The sequence below is a fragment of the Falco cherrug genome, chromosome 9 (genome assembly GCF_023634085.1).
Source record: "Falco cherrug isolate bFalChe1 chromosome 9, bFalChe1.pri, whole genome shotgun sequence".
Taxonomy (NCBI): Eukaryota; Metazoa; Chordata; class Aves; order Falconiformes; family Falconidae; genus Falco; species Falco cherrug.
In genome coordinates, this window is record NC_073705.1 from 15,920,662 (window position 1) to 15,940,641 (window position 19,980).

At 46.9% G+C, this 19,980-nt stretch overlaps 1 protein-coding gene across 2 annotated transcripts in view; it reads left to right on the forward strand.

Annotated features, from left to right (window-relative positions):
* The window catches only part of COL27A1 (collagen type XXVII alpha 1 chain), a 160,065-nt gene that overhangs the window by 22,768 nt on the left and 117,317 nt on the right, over positions 1–19,980 (forward strand). For both annotated transcript variants that reach the window (XM_027809525.2, XM_027809526.2), the window contains 4 exons: positions 3,548–3,601; positions 11,720–11,773; positions 16,880–16,933; positions 19,006–19,059. In XM_027809525.2, the coding sequence (XP_027665326.1) occupies positions 3,548–3,601; positions 11,720–11,773; positions 16,880–16,933; positions 19,006–19,059 (216 nt within the window). The remainder of the gene's footprint in view (positions 1–3,547; positions 3,602–11,719; positions 11,774–16,879; positions 16,934–19,005; positions 19,060–19,980) is intronic.

Sequence of the window (19,980 nt, forward strand, 5' to 3'; positions counted from 1 at the left end):
CCTGTAATCATTTAGCGGGATCAGTCATCGTTGCTAATGCTACCGTGGGAAACTGAGAAGGGTTAAACTTTTATGTGGCTGCCATTAGCTGTTTCACAGAACTGTTCGGGCTGGTTAACAATTCAGCTGTTTGGCTTGAGAAGAGAGAGAGTATCTGCTTCTGCCATGTTTCTCCTTGATCTCTGATTTTGCGTTGTGTGATAACGGGGTGTGTGTTCTCTGCCATCGGTTTGCACAAAGGAGTAGGCAAGAAGCCAGGCGCTGCGGGAGGCTCTCAGCTTTGCGGTCATGGGGTGTCTGTGCGATGGGAGGGCAGAAGCAGAGAAGTGGTATCTGCCTCCAGGTGCCAGGCAGAAGGAGCCTCCCTGCCTCTCGGAGCACTTCCCGCTGCTCCCTATGGAATTCCCAGGGGATGCTCTAAAGAGAACAACGGAAAGATCCAGACAGCCTCTGTGTGATCACTGTAACTCTTCCCCGCACCCCTGCGTTAGTGGCGGGGGGGGAAGATGTCTCTGGTGAGCGTAGGGACTGCGTGGGCACTACCTCCAGGAGGACTCCTAGCAGCTTGCTGTGCGGTGGCTCGTTGATGGACGTCTTGTACTCTCCATGTCTCGGAGCCTTATGTTTTCAGTGGGACTGCATTCATCATCTGTAAGTAGCTGGGCCCTGCTCCAGTCTTGTTCTTCTCTGGCTGCCTCTTCGGATGTGCATTTTTCTTCATGTGTATTTCAGTGTTGCTCTCCCCAGGCAAAGGCAGTTGTCTGATGTGGGCCTCATGCTCGAGAACCGGAGCTGGATGCTGTAGAGGCGTACATACAAGGCAGAGGAGAAGAGAGTCACTAGGAGGGCACAGTGCATGTCCCAGCCAATCCATCTACCAAGGAACCATGTGAGGAGCTAGAAGGTGGTCTTGCAGCGTGTCATGTCTCACAGCTACCCGTGTCCATCTAGCTACCCCAGTCCTCTTCCACCTTGGCTTGCCTGTGATTATATGTGGTCACGCTCTCGCCTTATGCAGTCACTGTAGCGGCTGGCACCTTTTGGCCACTCATCCCACAGTCACCTTATTCCTCTTACCCTTCAGGGGAGGAGAGAAAAAAAAAAAAAAAAGCTGAAGGAAAGGAAATTTAAACCAAAACAAAGTGATAGGGGCTTTTGAATTACGCACTGCTCTTTCTGTGCTATTCCAGCTAGATGCCTTTCCCTTAACTCCATATTCCTACTCCAGTGCAGGTATTAACTCTCTCCTTATTTTTATGTTAGCTTTAGTTTATTCTGAACAACCCACATTTTTGGAGAAGGTTTTTACTCAAGTGGCCAAGTACAATTGCAGCTGCTGTTAGCAGGAAGGTGGAAAAGGTCACCTAGATTCTGGTACGCAGGGAACGCAGACAGTTGCGCCTTCTCTTTTACTTCTCCTTCCAAGGGTAAACGGGGATGGGTTTTGATGGAGAAGAGGTTAAGGACTTGAATTAATCTTTGGTAAACTGTTAACTGTCGCTGCATCTGTTGCATTGGATTCACGTTTTGATAGTTACCTTCCCAACTAAAAGGGCAAGGGGGATTTTTTTAATAAAAGCTTGGATTCTGGAACACAATTATACATGAGGCTTAAAAAACCCTACAATCATGTGTCTATTTGCACAGCTGTATAATTGCATTATGCACGGGGCCCTGGGCTAGCACAATAGCAGGTTAAAACGCTGTGTATATTGCTAAAATGAAGGTCAGCTGTATCAATGAGGGTTGTTAATACAAGGACCAGTAATACTGTGTTAGCCAGCAATAAGAAACTTGCAAAGGGATCAGATGAAGTGTCCCAGGCTATAGAGGCTGGAAACCTCCAGAAGAGGCAGCAGCGTTGGGCAGTAGCAGTGAGTGAGACAGTGGTAGAAGTCCCTCCCCGTGGGGCATTAGCTGTTCTATGCTGTGTAGGCTCTTAACGCTTTTAAAACAATCCTCTTGTCATCTTTACTACAGATAGAACTAACTACAGGAAAAAAAATGTGGTTCGTTTGATGTCCTGACAAATTGGTAGCATAGAGAGATCTACTCTGGGTTTTGCTTACTGCTCCTCTGGTTTTTTTTCTGCTGTACCAAGTTTGGCTGAATGTCTGGTTTTTATAAAGATCGCTTTTATACAAATTAATTTGCTGCTTTTCTATAGGAGGGTTCGTAATATTAGGGGAGTGTTTATTCATCAGTTACCTGTATGGTTCAGGCAAGTTTTCTCTGTTCAAAGTCTTATCCTGGGCATGAGATTTAGGGTAGGGATCTCCAGGGTTTATTGTTGTAACTAAATCACGCCTTGATGGCTCCTGAAAACCACACTGTAGATCATGAACTTTTTGCTCTTCCTCGGGGCCGGTAGCCGGCTGCGGAGCCTGAGTGGGGCGGCTGTGCCTGGCCCTCCCGCAGCAGGGGCAGCCCCGCGGCAGCTCCTCGGGGCGTCGCACACGGCAGGTCCCGCTGGGGTGGCCCACGCTGCACCTGCTGCCAGCGCTGCACCCATCTGCCCCGCAGAGCATGGCTCCCGGGACCTGCTCTCCTGCCTGCCGCACCATCCCAGAGCTCGGGCTGCCTTCCAAGCAGCCGGCAGTCTGCTGCTCTGAGCCGCTCTCTCCCCTGGATGCAATGAAAGGTCCTCTTTTGTAACAAGCTACTAGAATATAAATCCTCTGGGAGACACTTTAATTAGCAGTTATTCTTGCTAGGCATGTTTTGCTTGGGGGGAAAAGAAGTTTTGAAGAGTTATGAGGAGCAAATGGCTCTCCAGAAATCTGAGTTATCCAGTCCATTGAAAAAATGAATAAATAAATTAATAAATTCAAAGGGGTTCAAACTTCATTGGTTAAGTATTTTTTCTTAACCTGTTTCAGATCAGTGCACAGCTGGGCGCCTGATATCTCCACTTCGTTCTCACCCTCTTCCAAGAACCCCCACTACTCTGACGTGCATGAGTTGACCTCTCTTATGTTACAGAGCCGTACTTAAGAATTTCCAACATTGACACCAATTTTATTATGTTTTATAAGACACCACTTTGAAATATGAAATGCTGGGATGTGATTATGTGGTAACTCATGTAGGAACCTACAATACCATGAGCTATATATCCTCAGCTGATACATATTACAAAACACAATGTTCTTCCATTGCCAAGATGCTAACACGTTACTTCTGTGGTGTGCTAGCACGCAGCAGGAAACTGAAGCGGAGAGACAGTTGTGTTACCCTGTGTTACAGCACGGGTCCGGGAGAAGTGAAGGCATGAAACACAGCTGTGATCACGGGAATGCTGTCCACAGCAGAAAGACGTGAACGCTCCCTCTCTGTGGAAATACACACTTCTGCAGGTGTTATTGTGCATGGCTTTTTATCCCTTTCTAGTAATAGTGTGAGTTGGAGGGAAATTCTGGCTATGGTGTTATAACTGGCCCTTGTCCTCAGGTCTTCTCCAGATGGTCGTGTTATGGGTCTCTCTGAAACTGCCAGGAGCACCATCCTGTTATACAACTGTCATTAATACTTGATTTTATTTTTCTAGGGTCCACCAGGTCTGCCGGGCTTACCAGGACCACCTGGCAAGAGAGGTTCCCGAGTAAGTGATTTAAAAGTTTCTATCCATTTGTGCTTGCGTCTGCCTGCCCTACTGTTCCAAGGGCTGTCGTATGTTCCTGTGGCTGACTTACGATCACTGCAAGCCCCACTGTTGAGGTCTGGCCAGCCTCCTTTCTCTCATTCCCCGTTAAAGGTTTTCAGGAGGCCACACCGGTGATTTGCAGCCTCCCTGTGCTGTTTGGCACCAGGAAAGGCTGGGGATGAATGTTTCCCAGTGGCTGTCAGAAGTATGAGCTCTGTCTGTCTCATTTTGTTTCCGATATCCGTTCCTTCTTGCAAGACCAGTGCTGAATATTAGTTTTGCTTGCTTTTTGTTCTGTCCTTCGCTCTCCCCAGCTTCCCAAATCGCTTCCTTCGAGGTCCTTCACTGGCAGTATGCCTTCACATGGGACCATGATCTAGGACCAAGGACTCAAACACAAGGATGAGCTCTTCTGTTCCCCAGACTGAGACCTGCTCTCTGACTCCTTTTCAAGATCTAGAGCAAAACCTCCTAGCTGTTCTACGAGGTCCATTGCAAATTCCTGAATTTCTTCCTCCCCACATTAAATTCTGATGCAGATCTTTGAACGCTGAGTGCTATACCAAGGAAACATCTGGTGCTGAGTGCTGCAGTGAGCTGTGGGAAAAGCTTCCTGCACTGGCCTAGCTGCAGGAGCAGCCTCCCAAAGCTGGGCAACGTGCCTGACCTGGATACGGTCAGTGTTGGCACCGTTTTCATGGTAGCATGGTGCTGTCCCACAAGGTGCAGTCATGGAGCCCATTTCCTGAGCACTGAACTGATGTGGGTTGGGAGTCAAAAGATGCAAGTGTCTGAGGCTGGAAGAAGGGAATATTTGGATCCGTGATCCAGGCAGCATCCTGGCCTGGCAGCAGAGGGAGATTTCCTCACACATACTTGGCTAAAACTCAACCCCATGTAATGTCTTTAAAGAACAACCAAGAGGCTCAGAGCTAGAAGGCTGTGCATTCCCTGAGGACACTTGTTACAGTCCTGTGAGATCTTGCAGTAACCAGGAAAGATAAACGCACCTCCTTTCTACAACAGTGAGATCCAGGGGGTCTGCAGGGTGCCCTGCAGCCTGGGATGGATGTCAACAGTCCCAAACACTGACTCGGGCTGTAAGTGTAAGGTCTTCGACAGCACCAGGCTTTTGTGTTTTACAGACAGAACAATCTGCCCCCCATTAGATACGTTCTTTAGTGAAACATCAGTACGACTGGTCATACAACCCTGATGCCCTCTGTTTACAAATACCTGAGCAGCAACCACATCAGCAGGCTGTCTGGAGCTTGCAGTTCTTAGCGAGTCCCCATTAAGGCTGAAAGTTTGTTCTTACCCCAGCTCATTACTCCCAGGAGGTGTTTGGTGTTACTTCTTGCAATCCTGTGGTGTCTGGAGACCGCAGCTGCATACCCTGCCTGCTGTGTGAGTGACCAAATTTCAGCCCTACATCTGAATTCTACTGCCTACCAAAACCTGAGTTTTTCTGAAGAAAAAAAGCATTGTGGAAGCAGTGTCATAATTTCTGTTATTCCCCAGCTGTGGCCTGCTCCATCCTATATTTAAGATGAACCTCTGAAAGACAATAAGCAACAGAGGATTTCTGAGTCCAGTCCCTGCCAGAGGTGCTGAGAATCGGCCCAGGAAAGAGTTCCCAGTTAGCAAGTGCTCGGCACAGCTGAGCCTGGCTTGGCTCAGACCTCTGCAAAGAGGCTGTGCTAATTTTGGGAGGGGGCAAAAGGGTCACTCTGCAAATGTCTGGCCTGAGTACTGGAGACAGAACTGCTCTGTGCATACATTGTTTTGACTTTGCAACGTGCTGCTTCTACTATTTTATTTTTTTTCTTGTGGTTCTTTGGGGTTTAAGGATTTCATTGCAAAGAAGAGGAGCTGCCAGAAACTAAGACAGGCTTAGGGGAATTATTGCATCTTCTGCTTTTCTTGTGCATGAGCCACTTAAAATTAAACATGCAATACTGCAGAGGTTACGTTCTACCTCTGCCTAACCTGATCTCAAACAAAGCAGCTGCAGAGTTCTTACACCAGCCCAGCCCATGGGTAACCCATGAGGTGTCCCATGAGGCTCTAGCCCAGAACTGGAGCTCCTGAGGGGAGGTGGGTATTGCATGCAACTTTGCAGTGCCAATGCCAGGGGGAAGGAAGGATTTTTTTCTTGTCACAAATGCAGTTTATGGCCTAAAGCGTGAGCCGTAATTGCCTTTGTAGCGTGCATAATTTCTGCATTATTAATGCTTATGCAATTACTTGGCTCATTTGAAAATATAGTAGCAGCATTTGACTCATGACCTTCTGTAGCTGTGAGACCGTAAAGTTGCTCTCTTGCTGATGTAGCGCAGCATTTCCACTCCTTTGAATTCTGTGTAATCTCTGGGGGTTTTCCCCCTTTCTCCTCCCAGATTGATCAGGGTAAATCAAAAGCTCTGATTAGCTTCTGCTTTGAGGGTGGGATGGTGGTCAGTGACAGTTTGTAAGAAAAGTTGGCTCATCCCATGGTTCTGTCCCCTTGTTTCCAGCAGGTGAGTACCGTGAGGCTGGCCTGTGCAGCTGGAATGTTGCTCTTCCGTGTAAGCAATGCTACCCTGGTTGGCAGTAACAAACGCTTGTCTTTGTAGCAGCATGAAAGAGGTTGTGTTCAGGGTGCATCTCGGTGTTCCAGTGCAACCTGCGGTGGGGTAGCTAAGTGGATACGGGCAGTCATCTTGAAAATGGTAATTTCTCAGGTTTAGTTTAAAAGCCAAACCCCATTTTAGGAGCATGGAATTAATTTTACACCCTATCACACAGCATCAGGGACCCATTGAGACAGATGCAGACTATACCTGTGCTCCACTCTGCAACTACGAAGGCAGAGATATATAACAAGTGAAAGCTGGGTGTTTCTCCTTCTCATTATTACCTAAGGGACTCCAAGGGAAAGGAGTAGAAGTGTTGCAGTTCTGATGACTGGAAATGACGGCTAATAACACTTGCTCAGGAGCTCAGCAAACCTATGTAGGTGTTGCTGTGTTGGTCAAGCATGCCTGACAGGAAGGTTTTCTCTCTGTCCCTATCCACCCGCAATTGTTTGTGGCTTTTATGTCTGCATTAAAGAATTTGAGGCATAAGCAAGAGATCTGTCCACACCACTTCTCAAATAAATGTGCCGTGTGCCTTCACAAGTGTCTGTGTAAGATCTGAGGTGCCTCTCAGGGGAAAGGCAGATTTAGCAGTGAAGGCTTTCCCCAGCTTTACGTGATGTGAAAGCACTTTGCTGGGCATGTAGTGGGACCGCTCTTCCGTGGCTGTGTGCGTGAGTGGTGGCACTTGGGTGCAAGCACAGCAACTCGAGCAGAGCAGTTCCGTGCAAGCGACGTGTGTTGTGCTTCATTTCCGCAGATGACCTTTGCATTTCTTCAAACACGGAGGTTTAATGGGGGGGCTGTGACTGAGGCTGGGTTTTGCTAGCAGAGCTGTGCTAACATAGCTCTACAAGTAACTGTCAACAAAGGGCTCCCGGTGGAGCAATAACTTCTGTGCCATTGTAGCCTACTCCTGCCTCACCCAGGAATCAGTGAGCTTCGCTCCCACACTGGCTGTATGAGGGGCTTTTGCCAGCACATCTATGTCGATCGCAAGTTGTGACTCATTCCAGTCCTCACCAGTATGGTTAGAGCAGCAGGCTCCTCACGATTTAATCAGGGCTGCAGAAAAGTACCGTGAACCGTGATACTTGGTCTTATGTGCTGCCTTCCAGACAAGTGCTGGATAAATCCTGGTTATCTGCTCCCCTCCTACGTGAAGGAGACAGCAAGCTTATTCGTGACAGTCTGGTTGTTGGCTTTGCTCCCAGGACAGCAAGAAAAGAGTTATGGTCGAACTTTCCAAAACACTTAAATAATTTAGGAAGCCAGGTCCCACTGGAAATCGATCTCCCTCTCTGAACAGGTAAGCAAACTCAGGTACAAGGGCTGTGTTTTACCCATGTCCGTGCAAAACAGGTCAGCGGCAGAACTGGGAGTAAAGAGCCTGGCATGCTGCAATCGCTCTTGTTTTATTTAACCCCTCTGCTACAATACAGGAGGGATCCACATGGATGGGTAAAGAGAATGTGTATGCGCTCCCTGATGCTTTGGGATGCTCTTCCCATCCTCCTGTGAACCTTAGCAGCTTGAAAGATTGCAGGGTCCTGGTGTAACATGTCCCTGTTACATTTGGTCTGTGGCTGCATAAAATCTCCCTTTCCTTCAAAATGCAGGGCTTCCCTCCTAAAACAAGCAAGAACTTAGTCAGCTGTAGAGGTTCCCCGGTATCCTCATTCCATTAGGAAGATTTTCCAATTTCTGAAAAGAAGTGTTTAAAGAAACAGTTTGTTTGGCTTCACTTCACATATTTAGCTCATTTCTCAGCAAGCTAGAGGTCAGAGTGGGTTCTCTAGGTCAGAAGCAGAAAAAGTTGCTTTACACAGTGAAACCCCAAGACATAATGAGTTTTGAATGAGTGGTCATTACTCTGACTGAAGCTTTCTAACATTTAGCAGGAGTTTGGAGGATTTTTTTTTCCCCCTCCCTGTGAATGCTGGAGGGATGGGGGGAGCTCTGCACAGTTACACTTTTGTTAATTTTTGAGAGCTGTGACCATTACTCATAAAAGCGCTTCTGTGAGCAGGGTCCCATCTCCAGGCACGTCACTGAGATGAACTGGATGGCATAGTGTAGTTCTGGAGTAGCATCGCTCACGTAAAAGACATTCCAGGGAGATTATGAACCCCTCACCTTTGGGAAGCCCCCCCCCCTCCCCCCACTTGGAGAACACACTCGGATTGTTCTGGTCTCTGTGCCACAGAGCCTCGGGCTACTGCTGTCCCATGGTAGAATTTTCCATGAATTTCTGGTGCAAGGCTTGGAAGATTTCAGATGCAAGTCTGCTTGCCGCTAGATCGGATTGTTTCAGCAATTGTGAGGGAGCCAAAGCGAGTGGGAAAGCAGGCTCACGTGCAAAGAGTAATACATGCTGTGGGATGGTTTTAGTTAGTGGCCTCAGCATTGTCCCATCCTCTGCATAGAAAAGATGAGCAATACTAAGGTATTGGTGATAAATATGTTCAGGAGAATTCTAATTTCTAGATACGAGTGGGAAACTGAATTAGATCAGGATAGCATGGGTAAAATATAGCGATTACCTATAGAACTACAAAGCAATTAACTCTTGAATCGCTTCTCCACAAAGAGAGAGCTGTTTCTGGGAGCACTGTTTGGAGATGGGTGATTCTGCTGGGTGCAGTAGCAGAAGAGGAATGAACATTGGCTTGGGTTAATAAAACAGGGGTGGGTAGCCTAGGGGCATGATGACTGTTTTTGGGGCTTGCAGATTGGTGTGTGCATTAATTTGTAAGGCCTGCCTGTTCAGATTTTCTATTGCTAACAGCTCCTGAGGCGGATGCTGTCCTGTACCTTTTGTTACTCAGCCCATCTAACTGTACCACACCGCATCTTTCTACTCTGCCAAGAATGTGGGTGTAATCACAGATTCAGGACTAACCATGTTGGAACACATCAAGATCAGGTTGGGGTTTTTTTACCATTTTTAGGTCTACTGCCAGACTACGCCCTTTTCTCCCTACAGTTAGGAGAGCAGTTTAAAACGTCTAGCACAAGCCCCAGACTGGGTTACAGCAGTTTCTTGTGCGCCAGACTGGACTTCCCGCTGTCACTTCATCAGCAGGATGTGGCCACTTCTCACTAGGATAAGACCACGCTGGTCTGGAACAGGATGGCTCTCTGACCTGCCTTTGCCTGAGTTACAGGCTGTAAGTCCCATCGAGTTCAGTGGTAGGGCCCCCCCCATCTTATGTCAAGAGCCTGTGTTTTTCATAGTCACGTGTTTTATCACTGGATACAGGGACTAGATTCTTCCTCCCTTCTTCCATCCTTTTGCTTAAGGCATTTTATAATTTTGATGCTGTGCTTTGGTTTAGCTCTGGAAGAGACTGCATTAAATTTTGCTGGAGGTGTGATTAGTTGCTTATCCAGGAGCTCTTGATCGGGAGCTGAGCTTCCTACGCTCCAGGTTTCCTCCTAGAAACTCATTTTCAGCTAGGAGTCACACTAAACTGTGCTGCTCCCCCCGTCTGACACTGTTTTAAGCCTGCCCCAGGCTATGGTGGAGCATGGATTTCAACTAACTGCGCTGAAATGGGCTTTGAGCCAAGCTGCCCGACTCCAAAGCTGAATAGCAGCTGAATTCCCTCTTCATATCTAGCAGCAGTCTGAATTTATGAACCCTGTTCAGAGCTACCTAGATTATTGCTTACGTGTAAGAGCTTTTTAGGAACTCATCTTTTATAGAGACGTTACTGTTCTGATTTCTGTCACTTAATATTAAGTTTCGTATGTATCTGAGACTTGGAAGACTTGGGTCGAAGCGCTTTTGCTACCACAGATTTGTTGAATTACCTTAAGCAGCACATTAAGTCCCTGTTTCAGTGACCCACCCGATGAGCTGAACGGATGATGCCGTAGTTCGCTGGGAAGATGGATTTATTTAAGACTGCTCAGCGCTCAGTTACTCTGGTTACAGCAGCTGTATTTTTGTTTAATGGCAAGCTGATACTCAAATGCCTTAATTTTAATTAAAATTGTTTCAGTTTCATTGGAAATTCACAGACAGGCTAAACTATTGGAGAATTTCTGGCTGAAAATTTGGAAGGAAATTAAGAATGGGGCAATAAATATATTTGGGTTCAGGATGAAATTTTTGAAGGAATTTAAGAATGGGACACAAGATTTATTTGGGTAAAAGATGCCATTTGAAAAGTTCATCCTCGGCCTTTTAATTGAACAGCCTCTTACAGCAGAGCAGCGTGTGTTGTAAAATAGCACTGAGCACTCGACAGCTGTCTATGCCACAAGATACAATAGCTAAATAAAAAAAGCCATCATTTTATAATACAGTGCAGTAAAACTAAACTGACTAGACATCAGTGCACTGATGTTCTCTCAAAAGAGAGCAAGGGCACTGAACTTGGATGGCAGTCATGTCTTTAACTGCAGTGATTTTCCTTGGGAATCAAACCCTGAAGATTTTGGCCCCACGTGTGCTGAAATGCTCATCAGAAATACTACAGCTTACCGAGAAAGTGTGTGAGTAGCTTTTTATCCCCTAACCTGTACTCCTCCTCACTAGAGGGTACGTTGAAGTGCTCCTCGTGGTGGTGTAAAGCTCACATAGAGCCTTGGCAGAACAGGAGCCCTTGGAATTGGATCTCCAGGTTGTTTCATCTCCCAGGAACATGTTCAAGAGGACTTAGAATTGTTATTACTTCTGCCTGAAAGGTTAACGGATCTTCTGTGCTGTGTACAATCCTAGGATAAACTATTCGTAGCTGCTTATTCCAGATAACTCCTTAAATAGTCTTCGGAAAATATGCAGGGTGCTTTCAAAATACGATGTAAAAGGAGATACTGCTCTGTGTGATGTGAGGTAGGTACTCTGACAGTGCCATTGGCTTGTGAGACCTATGCAAAATACAGATTTAAATGGTTTAAACAGGGACTGACTTCTGCTCCCCCTGCTTTACTGTCTGGCCATCCATTCTCCTAACCTCTAAAGGCAAAAATCTGGTTGCCTTGTGGGGGAAATGAGTTCATTCCAAATAGCTGAAGAATTTCCCATTAGTAATTACTTCTGTTCTCTTCTGTTTTGGCCAGAAAAATTGTTAGCACCCCCACGTGCTTCTGCTCCCCTCTGCCCGCCTCCACCTCTTTCTGCTGGGGCTCTGTGCAGGGCTGTGACTCCCCGCACCCCCAGGCAGTTTCTGTTCTGGTTTTGCAGTATTTGGTGTACCCAAATTCTCTCGTTGTCCTGACAGTCTCACGGTGACAGACACACATCCCCCTCCATTACGGCAGGTGGGCGCTGGCAGCCGAGTCTCACCACTCCAAAGGCGCGAAGGAGGCCCCGCTGGAGCTGCGTCCCTGCCAAGGCACAGGCTGCTGGCGCTGGCCACGGCGCCACCAGAGGCTCTACCACTCCCAGGGCTAACGCAGATGCTACCGACTCCTTTTGACTCTGTTTTGTGTTTGTTGTGTTTTTTAGGGTCCCCCAGGTCCCCACGGAAACCCTGGCTCACCTGGCCCCCCAGGCCTGAAAGTAAGTATGAATCGGCACAAGGGGGTTTTGCCTTCCCATCTCAGAGGGCGTTCTGGGTGGCGTCCACCTTGGCTTTTATCCTGCTCCATACGAAATGTTGAGTAGCTGAAGCCATTTCTCCCCTCCCCTCCACTCGCATGCGGGCGCTGCAGCGGCACAGCCAAAGACTTTTCTTGTGCTTGTGTGAGACCCTGCCGTGCGCCTCGGTTCTCGGGTCTCCCTAATTTCAAAGACTGCCTAATTAAGATCCTGCTTCAGCTATGCCTGTGCTAGGGAGAAAAGTATGTTGAGATGAGGGCAGTGGAATCCTCCTACTCCAGAGCCTCACCAGATCTGGATTTCTTGGCTTTCTCATTTCTCTTCTCTGGGTTTGGCAGCCTGCTTCTCCACCGTTGGGTCCCGATAGCACTGGGGGAGCTGGCAGCACCCGGCGGCTTCCCCTGCCTTCCTCCTCCTCCTGCGACTCACTCGCCTTTCCTTCCCTCTGCAGCATTTCTGGGAACCCTGACCTCCATCAGCCCTCCCAAACTGTTCCCGTTGCTTCCTTCTAGAAGTCCTCATCTCTCCGATAGGTCTCTCGCACCTCCCCGCGCAGTGCCAGGGCCGTGTGGTCTGTCCTTTCTCCTTACGCCTGCTTCCCAGGGGTGCTGCAGCCAGCAGCAGCTGGGGCCGTGCAAGGGGGGAGTCACCCCCCGCAGCCAGACCTCCTCCCTCCGCCTGAGCCCTCGGCACAGACGTGGCTCCAGAGGGGAGCTAATCCAGCATGCTGCAAAACCCTTCAGAAAGACGTTTTAATTCCCAGCTCATTCCTGTGTGTAAGGCATTGTGTTACCTATAGACTGTGAAGTTCCTGGGAAACTGGTTTGGATTGTTTTGGTGTCATTGTTTACACAGACATAGATTTCTATTTTATAACACCTACCAGGGGCTGAAGAACAGTTGTTTTGAAAGGCAATGCTTGTGATGCTTCATAGAGGTTTTTGCTACCAAGGAAGCTGTGGGATGTCTCAGCCAAATGTAGAGAAAGGTACAAGCAAGAGCCTTTCTTTTCATGATCTCATGAGTAGGCAGAGATGTTATGAACACTATTGATGCTCTGGGAAAAAGATTCTGGAAACTTGGCATGCTGCCTCTACGTGATTAAAAATTAGGCACTGGAGACATGCTGGTGAACAGCAGCTGTTTTAAATTCTGAAGTGCAGTTATATGGCCTGAAAAGTGAGGCTGTAAAAGTTCTACATCTTAGTGTTCTGCATTTATTCTCCATCAATGACTTCCAGATCACACTTGTTGAGTTTTATAAGTCAAATCAAAGTTCTTTTATCTAACTTCCAGTCCTGCAAATTCAGCCTGGTCCAATCCGTAGAGTCAAACTATGTTCTATGCTATAACATATTTTTTTTTAAAAAAAACACTTTTAGCCTAATGTCTTGTCATGAATTAATCATTTGGCTATAAAGTTGTATTCAGTTGGTCTCCTACTAGAAATAAAAACTTCCTGTAAGCATTTTTCCTCCATCCTGATACACAGTCTGGCAGCAGGAAGCCCTCAGTGGATGGATAGCTGTAATAGGTTGCAGCAGAGATCTGATGTCATCAGTCCGTGCAATATATTTTAATTTTGTCCAGCCACCATTTGCAGCATTAGGTTGTTCTACATGATGCTTCATCAAAAGAAGTATTAAGTCTGCAATGAGATGTGAGATCTGTAGCTCGGCCCAGGCCTCAACATAACTTCATCTCGAGCAGGGAGTCTGGTAAGCCATGACTGCAGGATCTTTGCATAAGAAGCACTTTTTTTTTTGAAGGTGTGTATCAGATCCCAGAGTTTTGACTTCCCTCCTTGCCTTCATTTCTCTGGTGTTACACCAGTTCCAGACGATGGACTTTGCACACGAAAAAAGGTGATGTTTCACCCCCTTACATTTTAAATGCCTCTACCCTTCACCAGGCTTGACGAGCCTGTGTCTGGGACCTGATAGCTTCTTCGTAGACCCAGCCCACTGCTGAAATCATGGACTTGTGAAAGCTCAGCCTGGGTGACAGGGCAGAGCAGCCCCAGATAGAACTTCTCTTGCTGAGAGCCTTCGGGTGGCTGCTGGGCTACGTCTTCCCTAGATAGCAGTTAATGCCATGGAAAAAACAAGCAATCCAAGCAAAGGAACTGAAGTTTCCCAGATAGATACAGCCTGGAAACAATGACTAATGCCAAGTCATTGTCACTTAGGAAGTAACCCAGGAGCATAATTTTTATCAGCTGAATTAACAGAGCACTCATGAGATCAGGCGATCAGCTGTGTACGGGGCTGTACGTGATGTGGCACTGCAGCCGTGCGTGTTTGTGCACATCCCTTGTCTGCTTGCACCGCGCTGGGGAGCACCAGTGTCGGGCTGTCGGGCTGCTGCTTTTCTGAATCTATCCCGTGCAGAGTCCACCTTATTCTCATGGCTGGAGCTGAGCACTGGTACTTGCTTGTACTTGGGAAGCTGATCTTCTGCACAGAGTTGCATGTAGCTGTTGAGCCAAACCCCGCTGATCTGCTTGGGCATGGTTCTGCTGACTTCAGCGGCGTGTTACACCCACTCGTGCCACCTGAGAATTCAGCCCATGGTGCTTTTCTCAGCAATTTATGTGCAACTGCTTAAAGGGGGCTCTTTCCCGCTTTTTGCATTCTGTTTGTTGTCCTTGGCAGTTCCAAAATTGCTCTTATGTCTAGTTAGCAGAGATTGATTATAGCAGATAACCTCTCAAATGGCTGTAGACATATGCTGGGCTAGATTTGTGGTTGGCTGTGCGACCTGAAGCTGCTGCAGCGGGCAGGAGGGGCGGTTTTGTTAACAAGTAGACATAGCTCTGAGAATGGCCTAATAGACTTCGGGCTTGGGAGGAGGGTTAGCTGTCAGGGTGTGTTTTCGAAAGCCATTACAAGAGTTGGGTTTGCATCTCTCATCTGGAGGCTTTTGGCGTCAGGCGTCAGTATGGTTTGCGTGGTTAGCTGCTCTGGATAAATCTCTCTTGTTATAGCACTAGGAAAAACTGAATTTTCTTTTTAGTGAGTGGTTTGGTTCCAAGATAGCTCATCAGTTTGGCTCACCAATGTTTAAAATACTATTACTGGGATTCTAAAGCTGAGGTGTTTAAATTGCACAGTTCTAGACTTCTCTCAGGTAGGGAAAAAAGAGAAAACAGTTTTTTCCTTTACAAAAAGGAAGCAGTGTGCTCAGTCAGTTGGGATGAGAGATAAGCTTGCGGGCGAGGTGCTGTGGCTTAGTGATGAGCACGGCTTAGACTAATTCCCGTGTTGTGGTTGCTGTGTGAGAAGAGTTGGGCAATTAATCCACAATTCCAGCCCTCACATCCAGGCATCCCTTCTCTCTAGCCCTGATGTTGTCTTGCTGATTAATCTTAGGGACATGTGATTCTGCTTGTGGCTGACTTCTCCACCTGTGTGATGGTCTCGGCAGCGTTGAACACAGAACCGTGATGCAAAGCACAGCTTTTGCTAATGTGTTCTGGAGCTTCCCAGGGAAAAACGCAAGAGGCTTGTATTCCTTCATGTGGCTCAAAGTCATTGTGTTGAGCACATGGCGGGATTTAGGGAGAGTGGTGGGTGTCTACCTGCTGCAGAGTAGAAAAATTAATTTTGTGGAGTAGAAATTAACACCCTGTATCCTGAGGACTGCACTGATCTGTTCCAAGCAGTCGTAGTACCCACTGACTGCTCTGAAGTTCAGAGAGTGGGAGAATTGCCCTGATAACAGCTGCATGCAAAGCAAGATTATCTGCATGACTTCATTTACTGTTTGGAAACCAGGCTGCCTTCATTCAGAACTTGTGCAGATACATCTGCCTTGAATCAGCAGTGCTCCCTACAGTCCATAGCCAAGTAGTCTCACTCCCTGAACCTTGCAGCTTGTGGTGGCTGGTGGAGGAGGAGGAGAAGGGGAGATTTACGCTCTGTGCAAGGTGGGAAGTACGTGTTGAATGTAGTCGCAGTGAGGCTACACGGAAAAGCTGTTCAGCTAGCTATAACTAGACCTTTGTGCTGCTAATGAGAAATGCCAGTTAATAAATACTATTACTCCTTTGTAGGGCCTCACCTTCCCTCCAAGCACTTCACTTGACAGCCAGTAATTAGCCCTCATACCTGGCCTGTGCTAGGCGGTTGGACTTGAATCCCGTGCTGCTGATGTGGCACACAGATGTTGTGACTTATTTATGATCCCAGGGGTGTTAAATAGCCAGTGGCTGATACTGGGATACCTGTGCCCTAGCTGTGCCAGAAGACCTAAGCTTCTTTGTGTGCTAAGCTTACCTCTCCCCTGCCAAAAGAATCTGGCATGCTTCAAACCTCTTCTAATTTTTCCTTCTTCTATCTCTCACCCTGTTAGGTGCACACATTACCTTTCCACCTTTTAAGAATTTGGACTGGTATTTTCAAAGGATTTTGCCTGAATTAGGTGTTCAAACACTGCTGAAATTCCAGCCTGTGTTTGTCAGAAGATCACAGTCTTAAGTTGTAATTTCTGTCATCACAGTTCTTAAAAAGAAAAATAAAGAATACAGCCAAGAATACAGCCACTTAAGATAAAGTGTGCCTCTCTCTTTCTGCCAGCCTGAAAGCCTCACAATTGCTCCTGGCTGTTGGTAGTGCCTAATTAGTGTAACTTTCTCTGCAGTTTCATCCGTTCCCCACAGTTTAAAAAGCAACAGCATCTAGCAAGTTGTTAAGAAGGATGGTTTAGCCACAGTAATAGGCTTGGTAATTATTTTTGCGATGGTAGTTGCAGACAAGGAAGAAATCGCAGCTGTCCTGTCTAATAAGCATCAAAAGTCCTGACATTGCCTTCTTCCAGTTATCCTTTCTTTAGTCAATTTAATACTGTCAAATGGTATTTAAAACTCAACACTTCAGCAGCCGCAATCACTCACTGAAATCACCCCCAGCAAAACAGCTATACCTGGGGACTTCAATACATTTGGGATGTTGGGGCGAGGTGGAGATAAGCAAAATGTTTTCCTGATTTGGGGGCTTGGTGGAAGCAGAACAACACCTATGGTCTGGGTCCTTGGATTATGTCATTAATTTAAGTTTTCCATTTCAGGGCCAGAAAGGTGATCCTGGGCTGTCACCCGGAAAAGCTCGCAATGGACAGAAGGTAAGACTGGCCCAGAGTGCAGAGGCATCAAGACCCCCATGCGCTCTGAGCTCTGTGCAAACACATGGAGGGATCCATGCTGCAGCCACAAGCATCACAGCTACTCAAGTGGACCTAGGACTGAAAATAAAGCTGTAGACCCCAGATTCAGGGCTAAATAGTTAACTAAGGTATTGACCACAGTGCACAGACGTGCCTGCCGCCACAGCTTATTGTTGTCCAAGTGTTTATCCATTTTACGCACAACCTGCAGCCCAAACTTAAGTCCCTGCTACTGCTTGCACGTGGCTGCTTAAGCTGAGTATTTAAACAAGCACATATGAGATCCAGCCACATGTTGCCAGCTCTGGGCATGCATCTGTAGAAAGAGGCAATCCCAGTGTAAGTAATAAACCCCTTGAAGGCAAAGGGAAGGATGTTCTTGCCAAGGAGCTGAGAAGCAGTGGTTTGCCTCGCATCGCATGTGCAGCCCTCAGCAGATGGCTGCTGACGAGCAGCCTCGCTGTGCCGCCGGTGGGGAAAGGGAGGGAAAGGGAGGCTGCTGGGGCCATGGCACTGCCAGCGCATGGACCCTGCTGGGTGATAACCAGAGACCTCTCCCCCAAGCTCTACTCAAACCCACACAGAGCGCACAACTGGGAAGTGTATCTTGTTTCTGGATTCAGCACTTGTTAAGGATCAGAGTTCTGCTAATTCTTTTCAACAAGTTACGACTCCTGTTTTCGCTGTTCCACAGCTGAGTGATTTTTACTGGAGCAACAAGGCCTCACAGAAGTGTAGAAATGAATAGCAGAGCAATCAGGACTCCACAACATCTACCTCAATTAGTTCTTTCAGTGGTGTTTGCACAATACTTCATAACTCATGTCCAGGGCAAGAAGCCTGGTTCTCTTCCTTTCATCATAAGCCTTGCTCTAAATGCACAGCTAATAGAAAGTGTCAGCCATGAAGAACTTGGGCCCTTTATTTGAAATCAGATGCCTCCACAAAGCACACACAGCAAGCCACATGAATGCAAGATGGAGGGTGATGCTAGAAAACATTGAGAAGGCTAAGTCTGAAATGATGCTTTTAACCTAACAGCACGAGATGCCTTTTGAAATGTCTGGTACACTACATCGGCATGGCATCACACGGAAATCATCCACCCGCAGAGTCTGGAACTGTTTTCTTGCAAGCATGCTCAGTGTAAGCAAGGGAGAGATCCACATCCCTTTTAGCTCATGTTAACAAGGCTTTATTCCTGTTAGCAGTAATAGAAACAAGGAGTTTCCAGCGGGAGTTTGGAGTGATGCCTAATTTTCAAGCCAGATACTCCAAACGCATTTTCAGTAAGCAGGCACAGCACAGTGTTAAGAGACTCCAAAGGGTTTTTTGATCCTAATCAGAGGGGGCCAAAATGGGCTTGTACAAACAGATTGGATGCTAGAGAGGTCTCACAGCAACACACTTACCCGTTCCTGTGATGATCTGGGTATGCCAGCTGGGATGCAATGCAATCAATCCCTGTTCAAAAGTACAGGCCACTGAAAAACCCTCCCACCCACAGCCTGCAAAGGTTCAGTCCCCGTCGCACAGGCGGGTTAAACACTGATACCCTCAGCACCATCTGAGCTGAGCTGTGGGCTGGGCTGTTGCAGTAGTGTGGTGTGAGCACAATCACAGGACTTGGCAGGAGGTACCTGTTGTTTTTATTGCATTTAGAAACTAAAATTTTCCTGCCTTGGTAATTTAAATGCCTATCAAAAGGCAAATGAAGCATGTGACTGAATGAGATCATTGAGAAAAAAAAAGAAAAAAGACCAAAAAAAAAGCATTCATTCTGCTGGCAAAAAGCTGGACTCTAGCAGCAGCTGCCATTAATTAGTTGGGTTTATTATTTTATATGAGCCTGTTAATAGAGATGTTGTTTAAATCTACACTTCTTATCCAGTCAGTTTTTGAAGAGTTGTTACTGAAATTAGAAATATCAATACTTGGGTGCTACCGGCAGCAAAATGATTTCAGTAACAGTATGCTAGTCATAGAGAAAATGTTGCTGAAAACTAATTAAACTTGCTTGCTTCCTACAGGGAGATGTGGGCTTACCTGGTTTGACTGGGTTCCCTGGACCACCTGGTAGAAAGGTAAGAGTATTCTTTTCTAGTGAATTAGATCAGTACTTTTATTTTAAAATTTTCTCCTCTGACTCTACCTAAAGATTTAATTAAGTCATAGTACCAAGCAAAAAAAGTCTTATGCCTGTTTCGCAGATGTATAAACTGGGATGTAGGCTGAAGCAACTGCCTAAAGATTGTACCAGCAAGATTATGTAAGAGTGTGAAATGAAATTCTGGATCCAGATTTCTGTTGCTTCTTTGTATTCCATGTCCCACTGCACTGCGTCATCCGTCTGCCCCCTGGCACTGGCTTTCCATCAGCAAGCTGAAGTTAGGTCTGGTTCAGCCAATATGGTAACGAAAGGGGTCTACAACCAGCATCAATACTCAAAGGCTGGATTCAGAACAGGTTTAGACATTCCAAGGAAACCTTGACGTTTGCACAGCAATACCTCAGCAATCCATTCCTTGAACTCACGTCTTTTACATATCGAGGACATTTCAGACCTTCCAGATCCAGGCTATGTTGGTAGGTTGGTTTGGCTTCTTGGAAGCTGGACCTGTTGCAGGGACCTGTTTGATGGTTGGGCTCAGTGAGCATGACTCCCCTTCCCAGCAAGCCAATATTGACATAGCTAAGCTGAACAGTTAAAATTAGCGTCTTGTTTCAATCACTTCATCAGTCAATGGGCGGTCGAAGATATACTGTTCCTCAGGCCAATTAGCTGCACACAAACACACACTCAGGTATGCTTTAAGACTCTGGGGAGAGAAAGGAGGTGTGGAGGAGTCTGAAAGGAGCCCTCCCTCTCCATGATTGTTTGTTGTCTGCTTTATATTGGAATAAATTGCCAAGAGTAAGGGCTGGGTTCCGTTTTCTACTCCCAAGGCTGATCACGCTTGGGGTGCTGTGCAGGCTAGGAGCTACAGCGTGATTAATTACCGGTC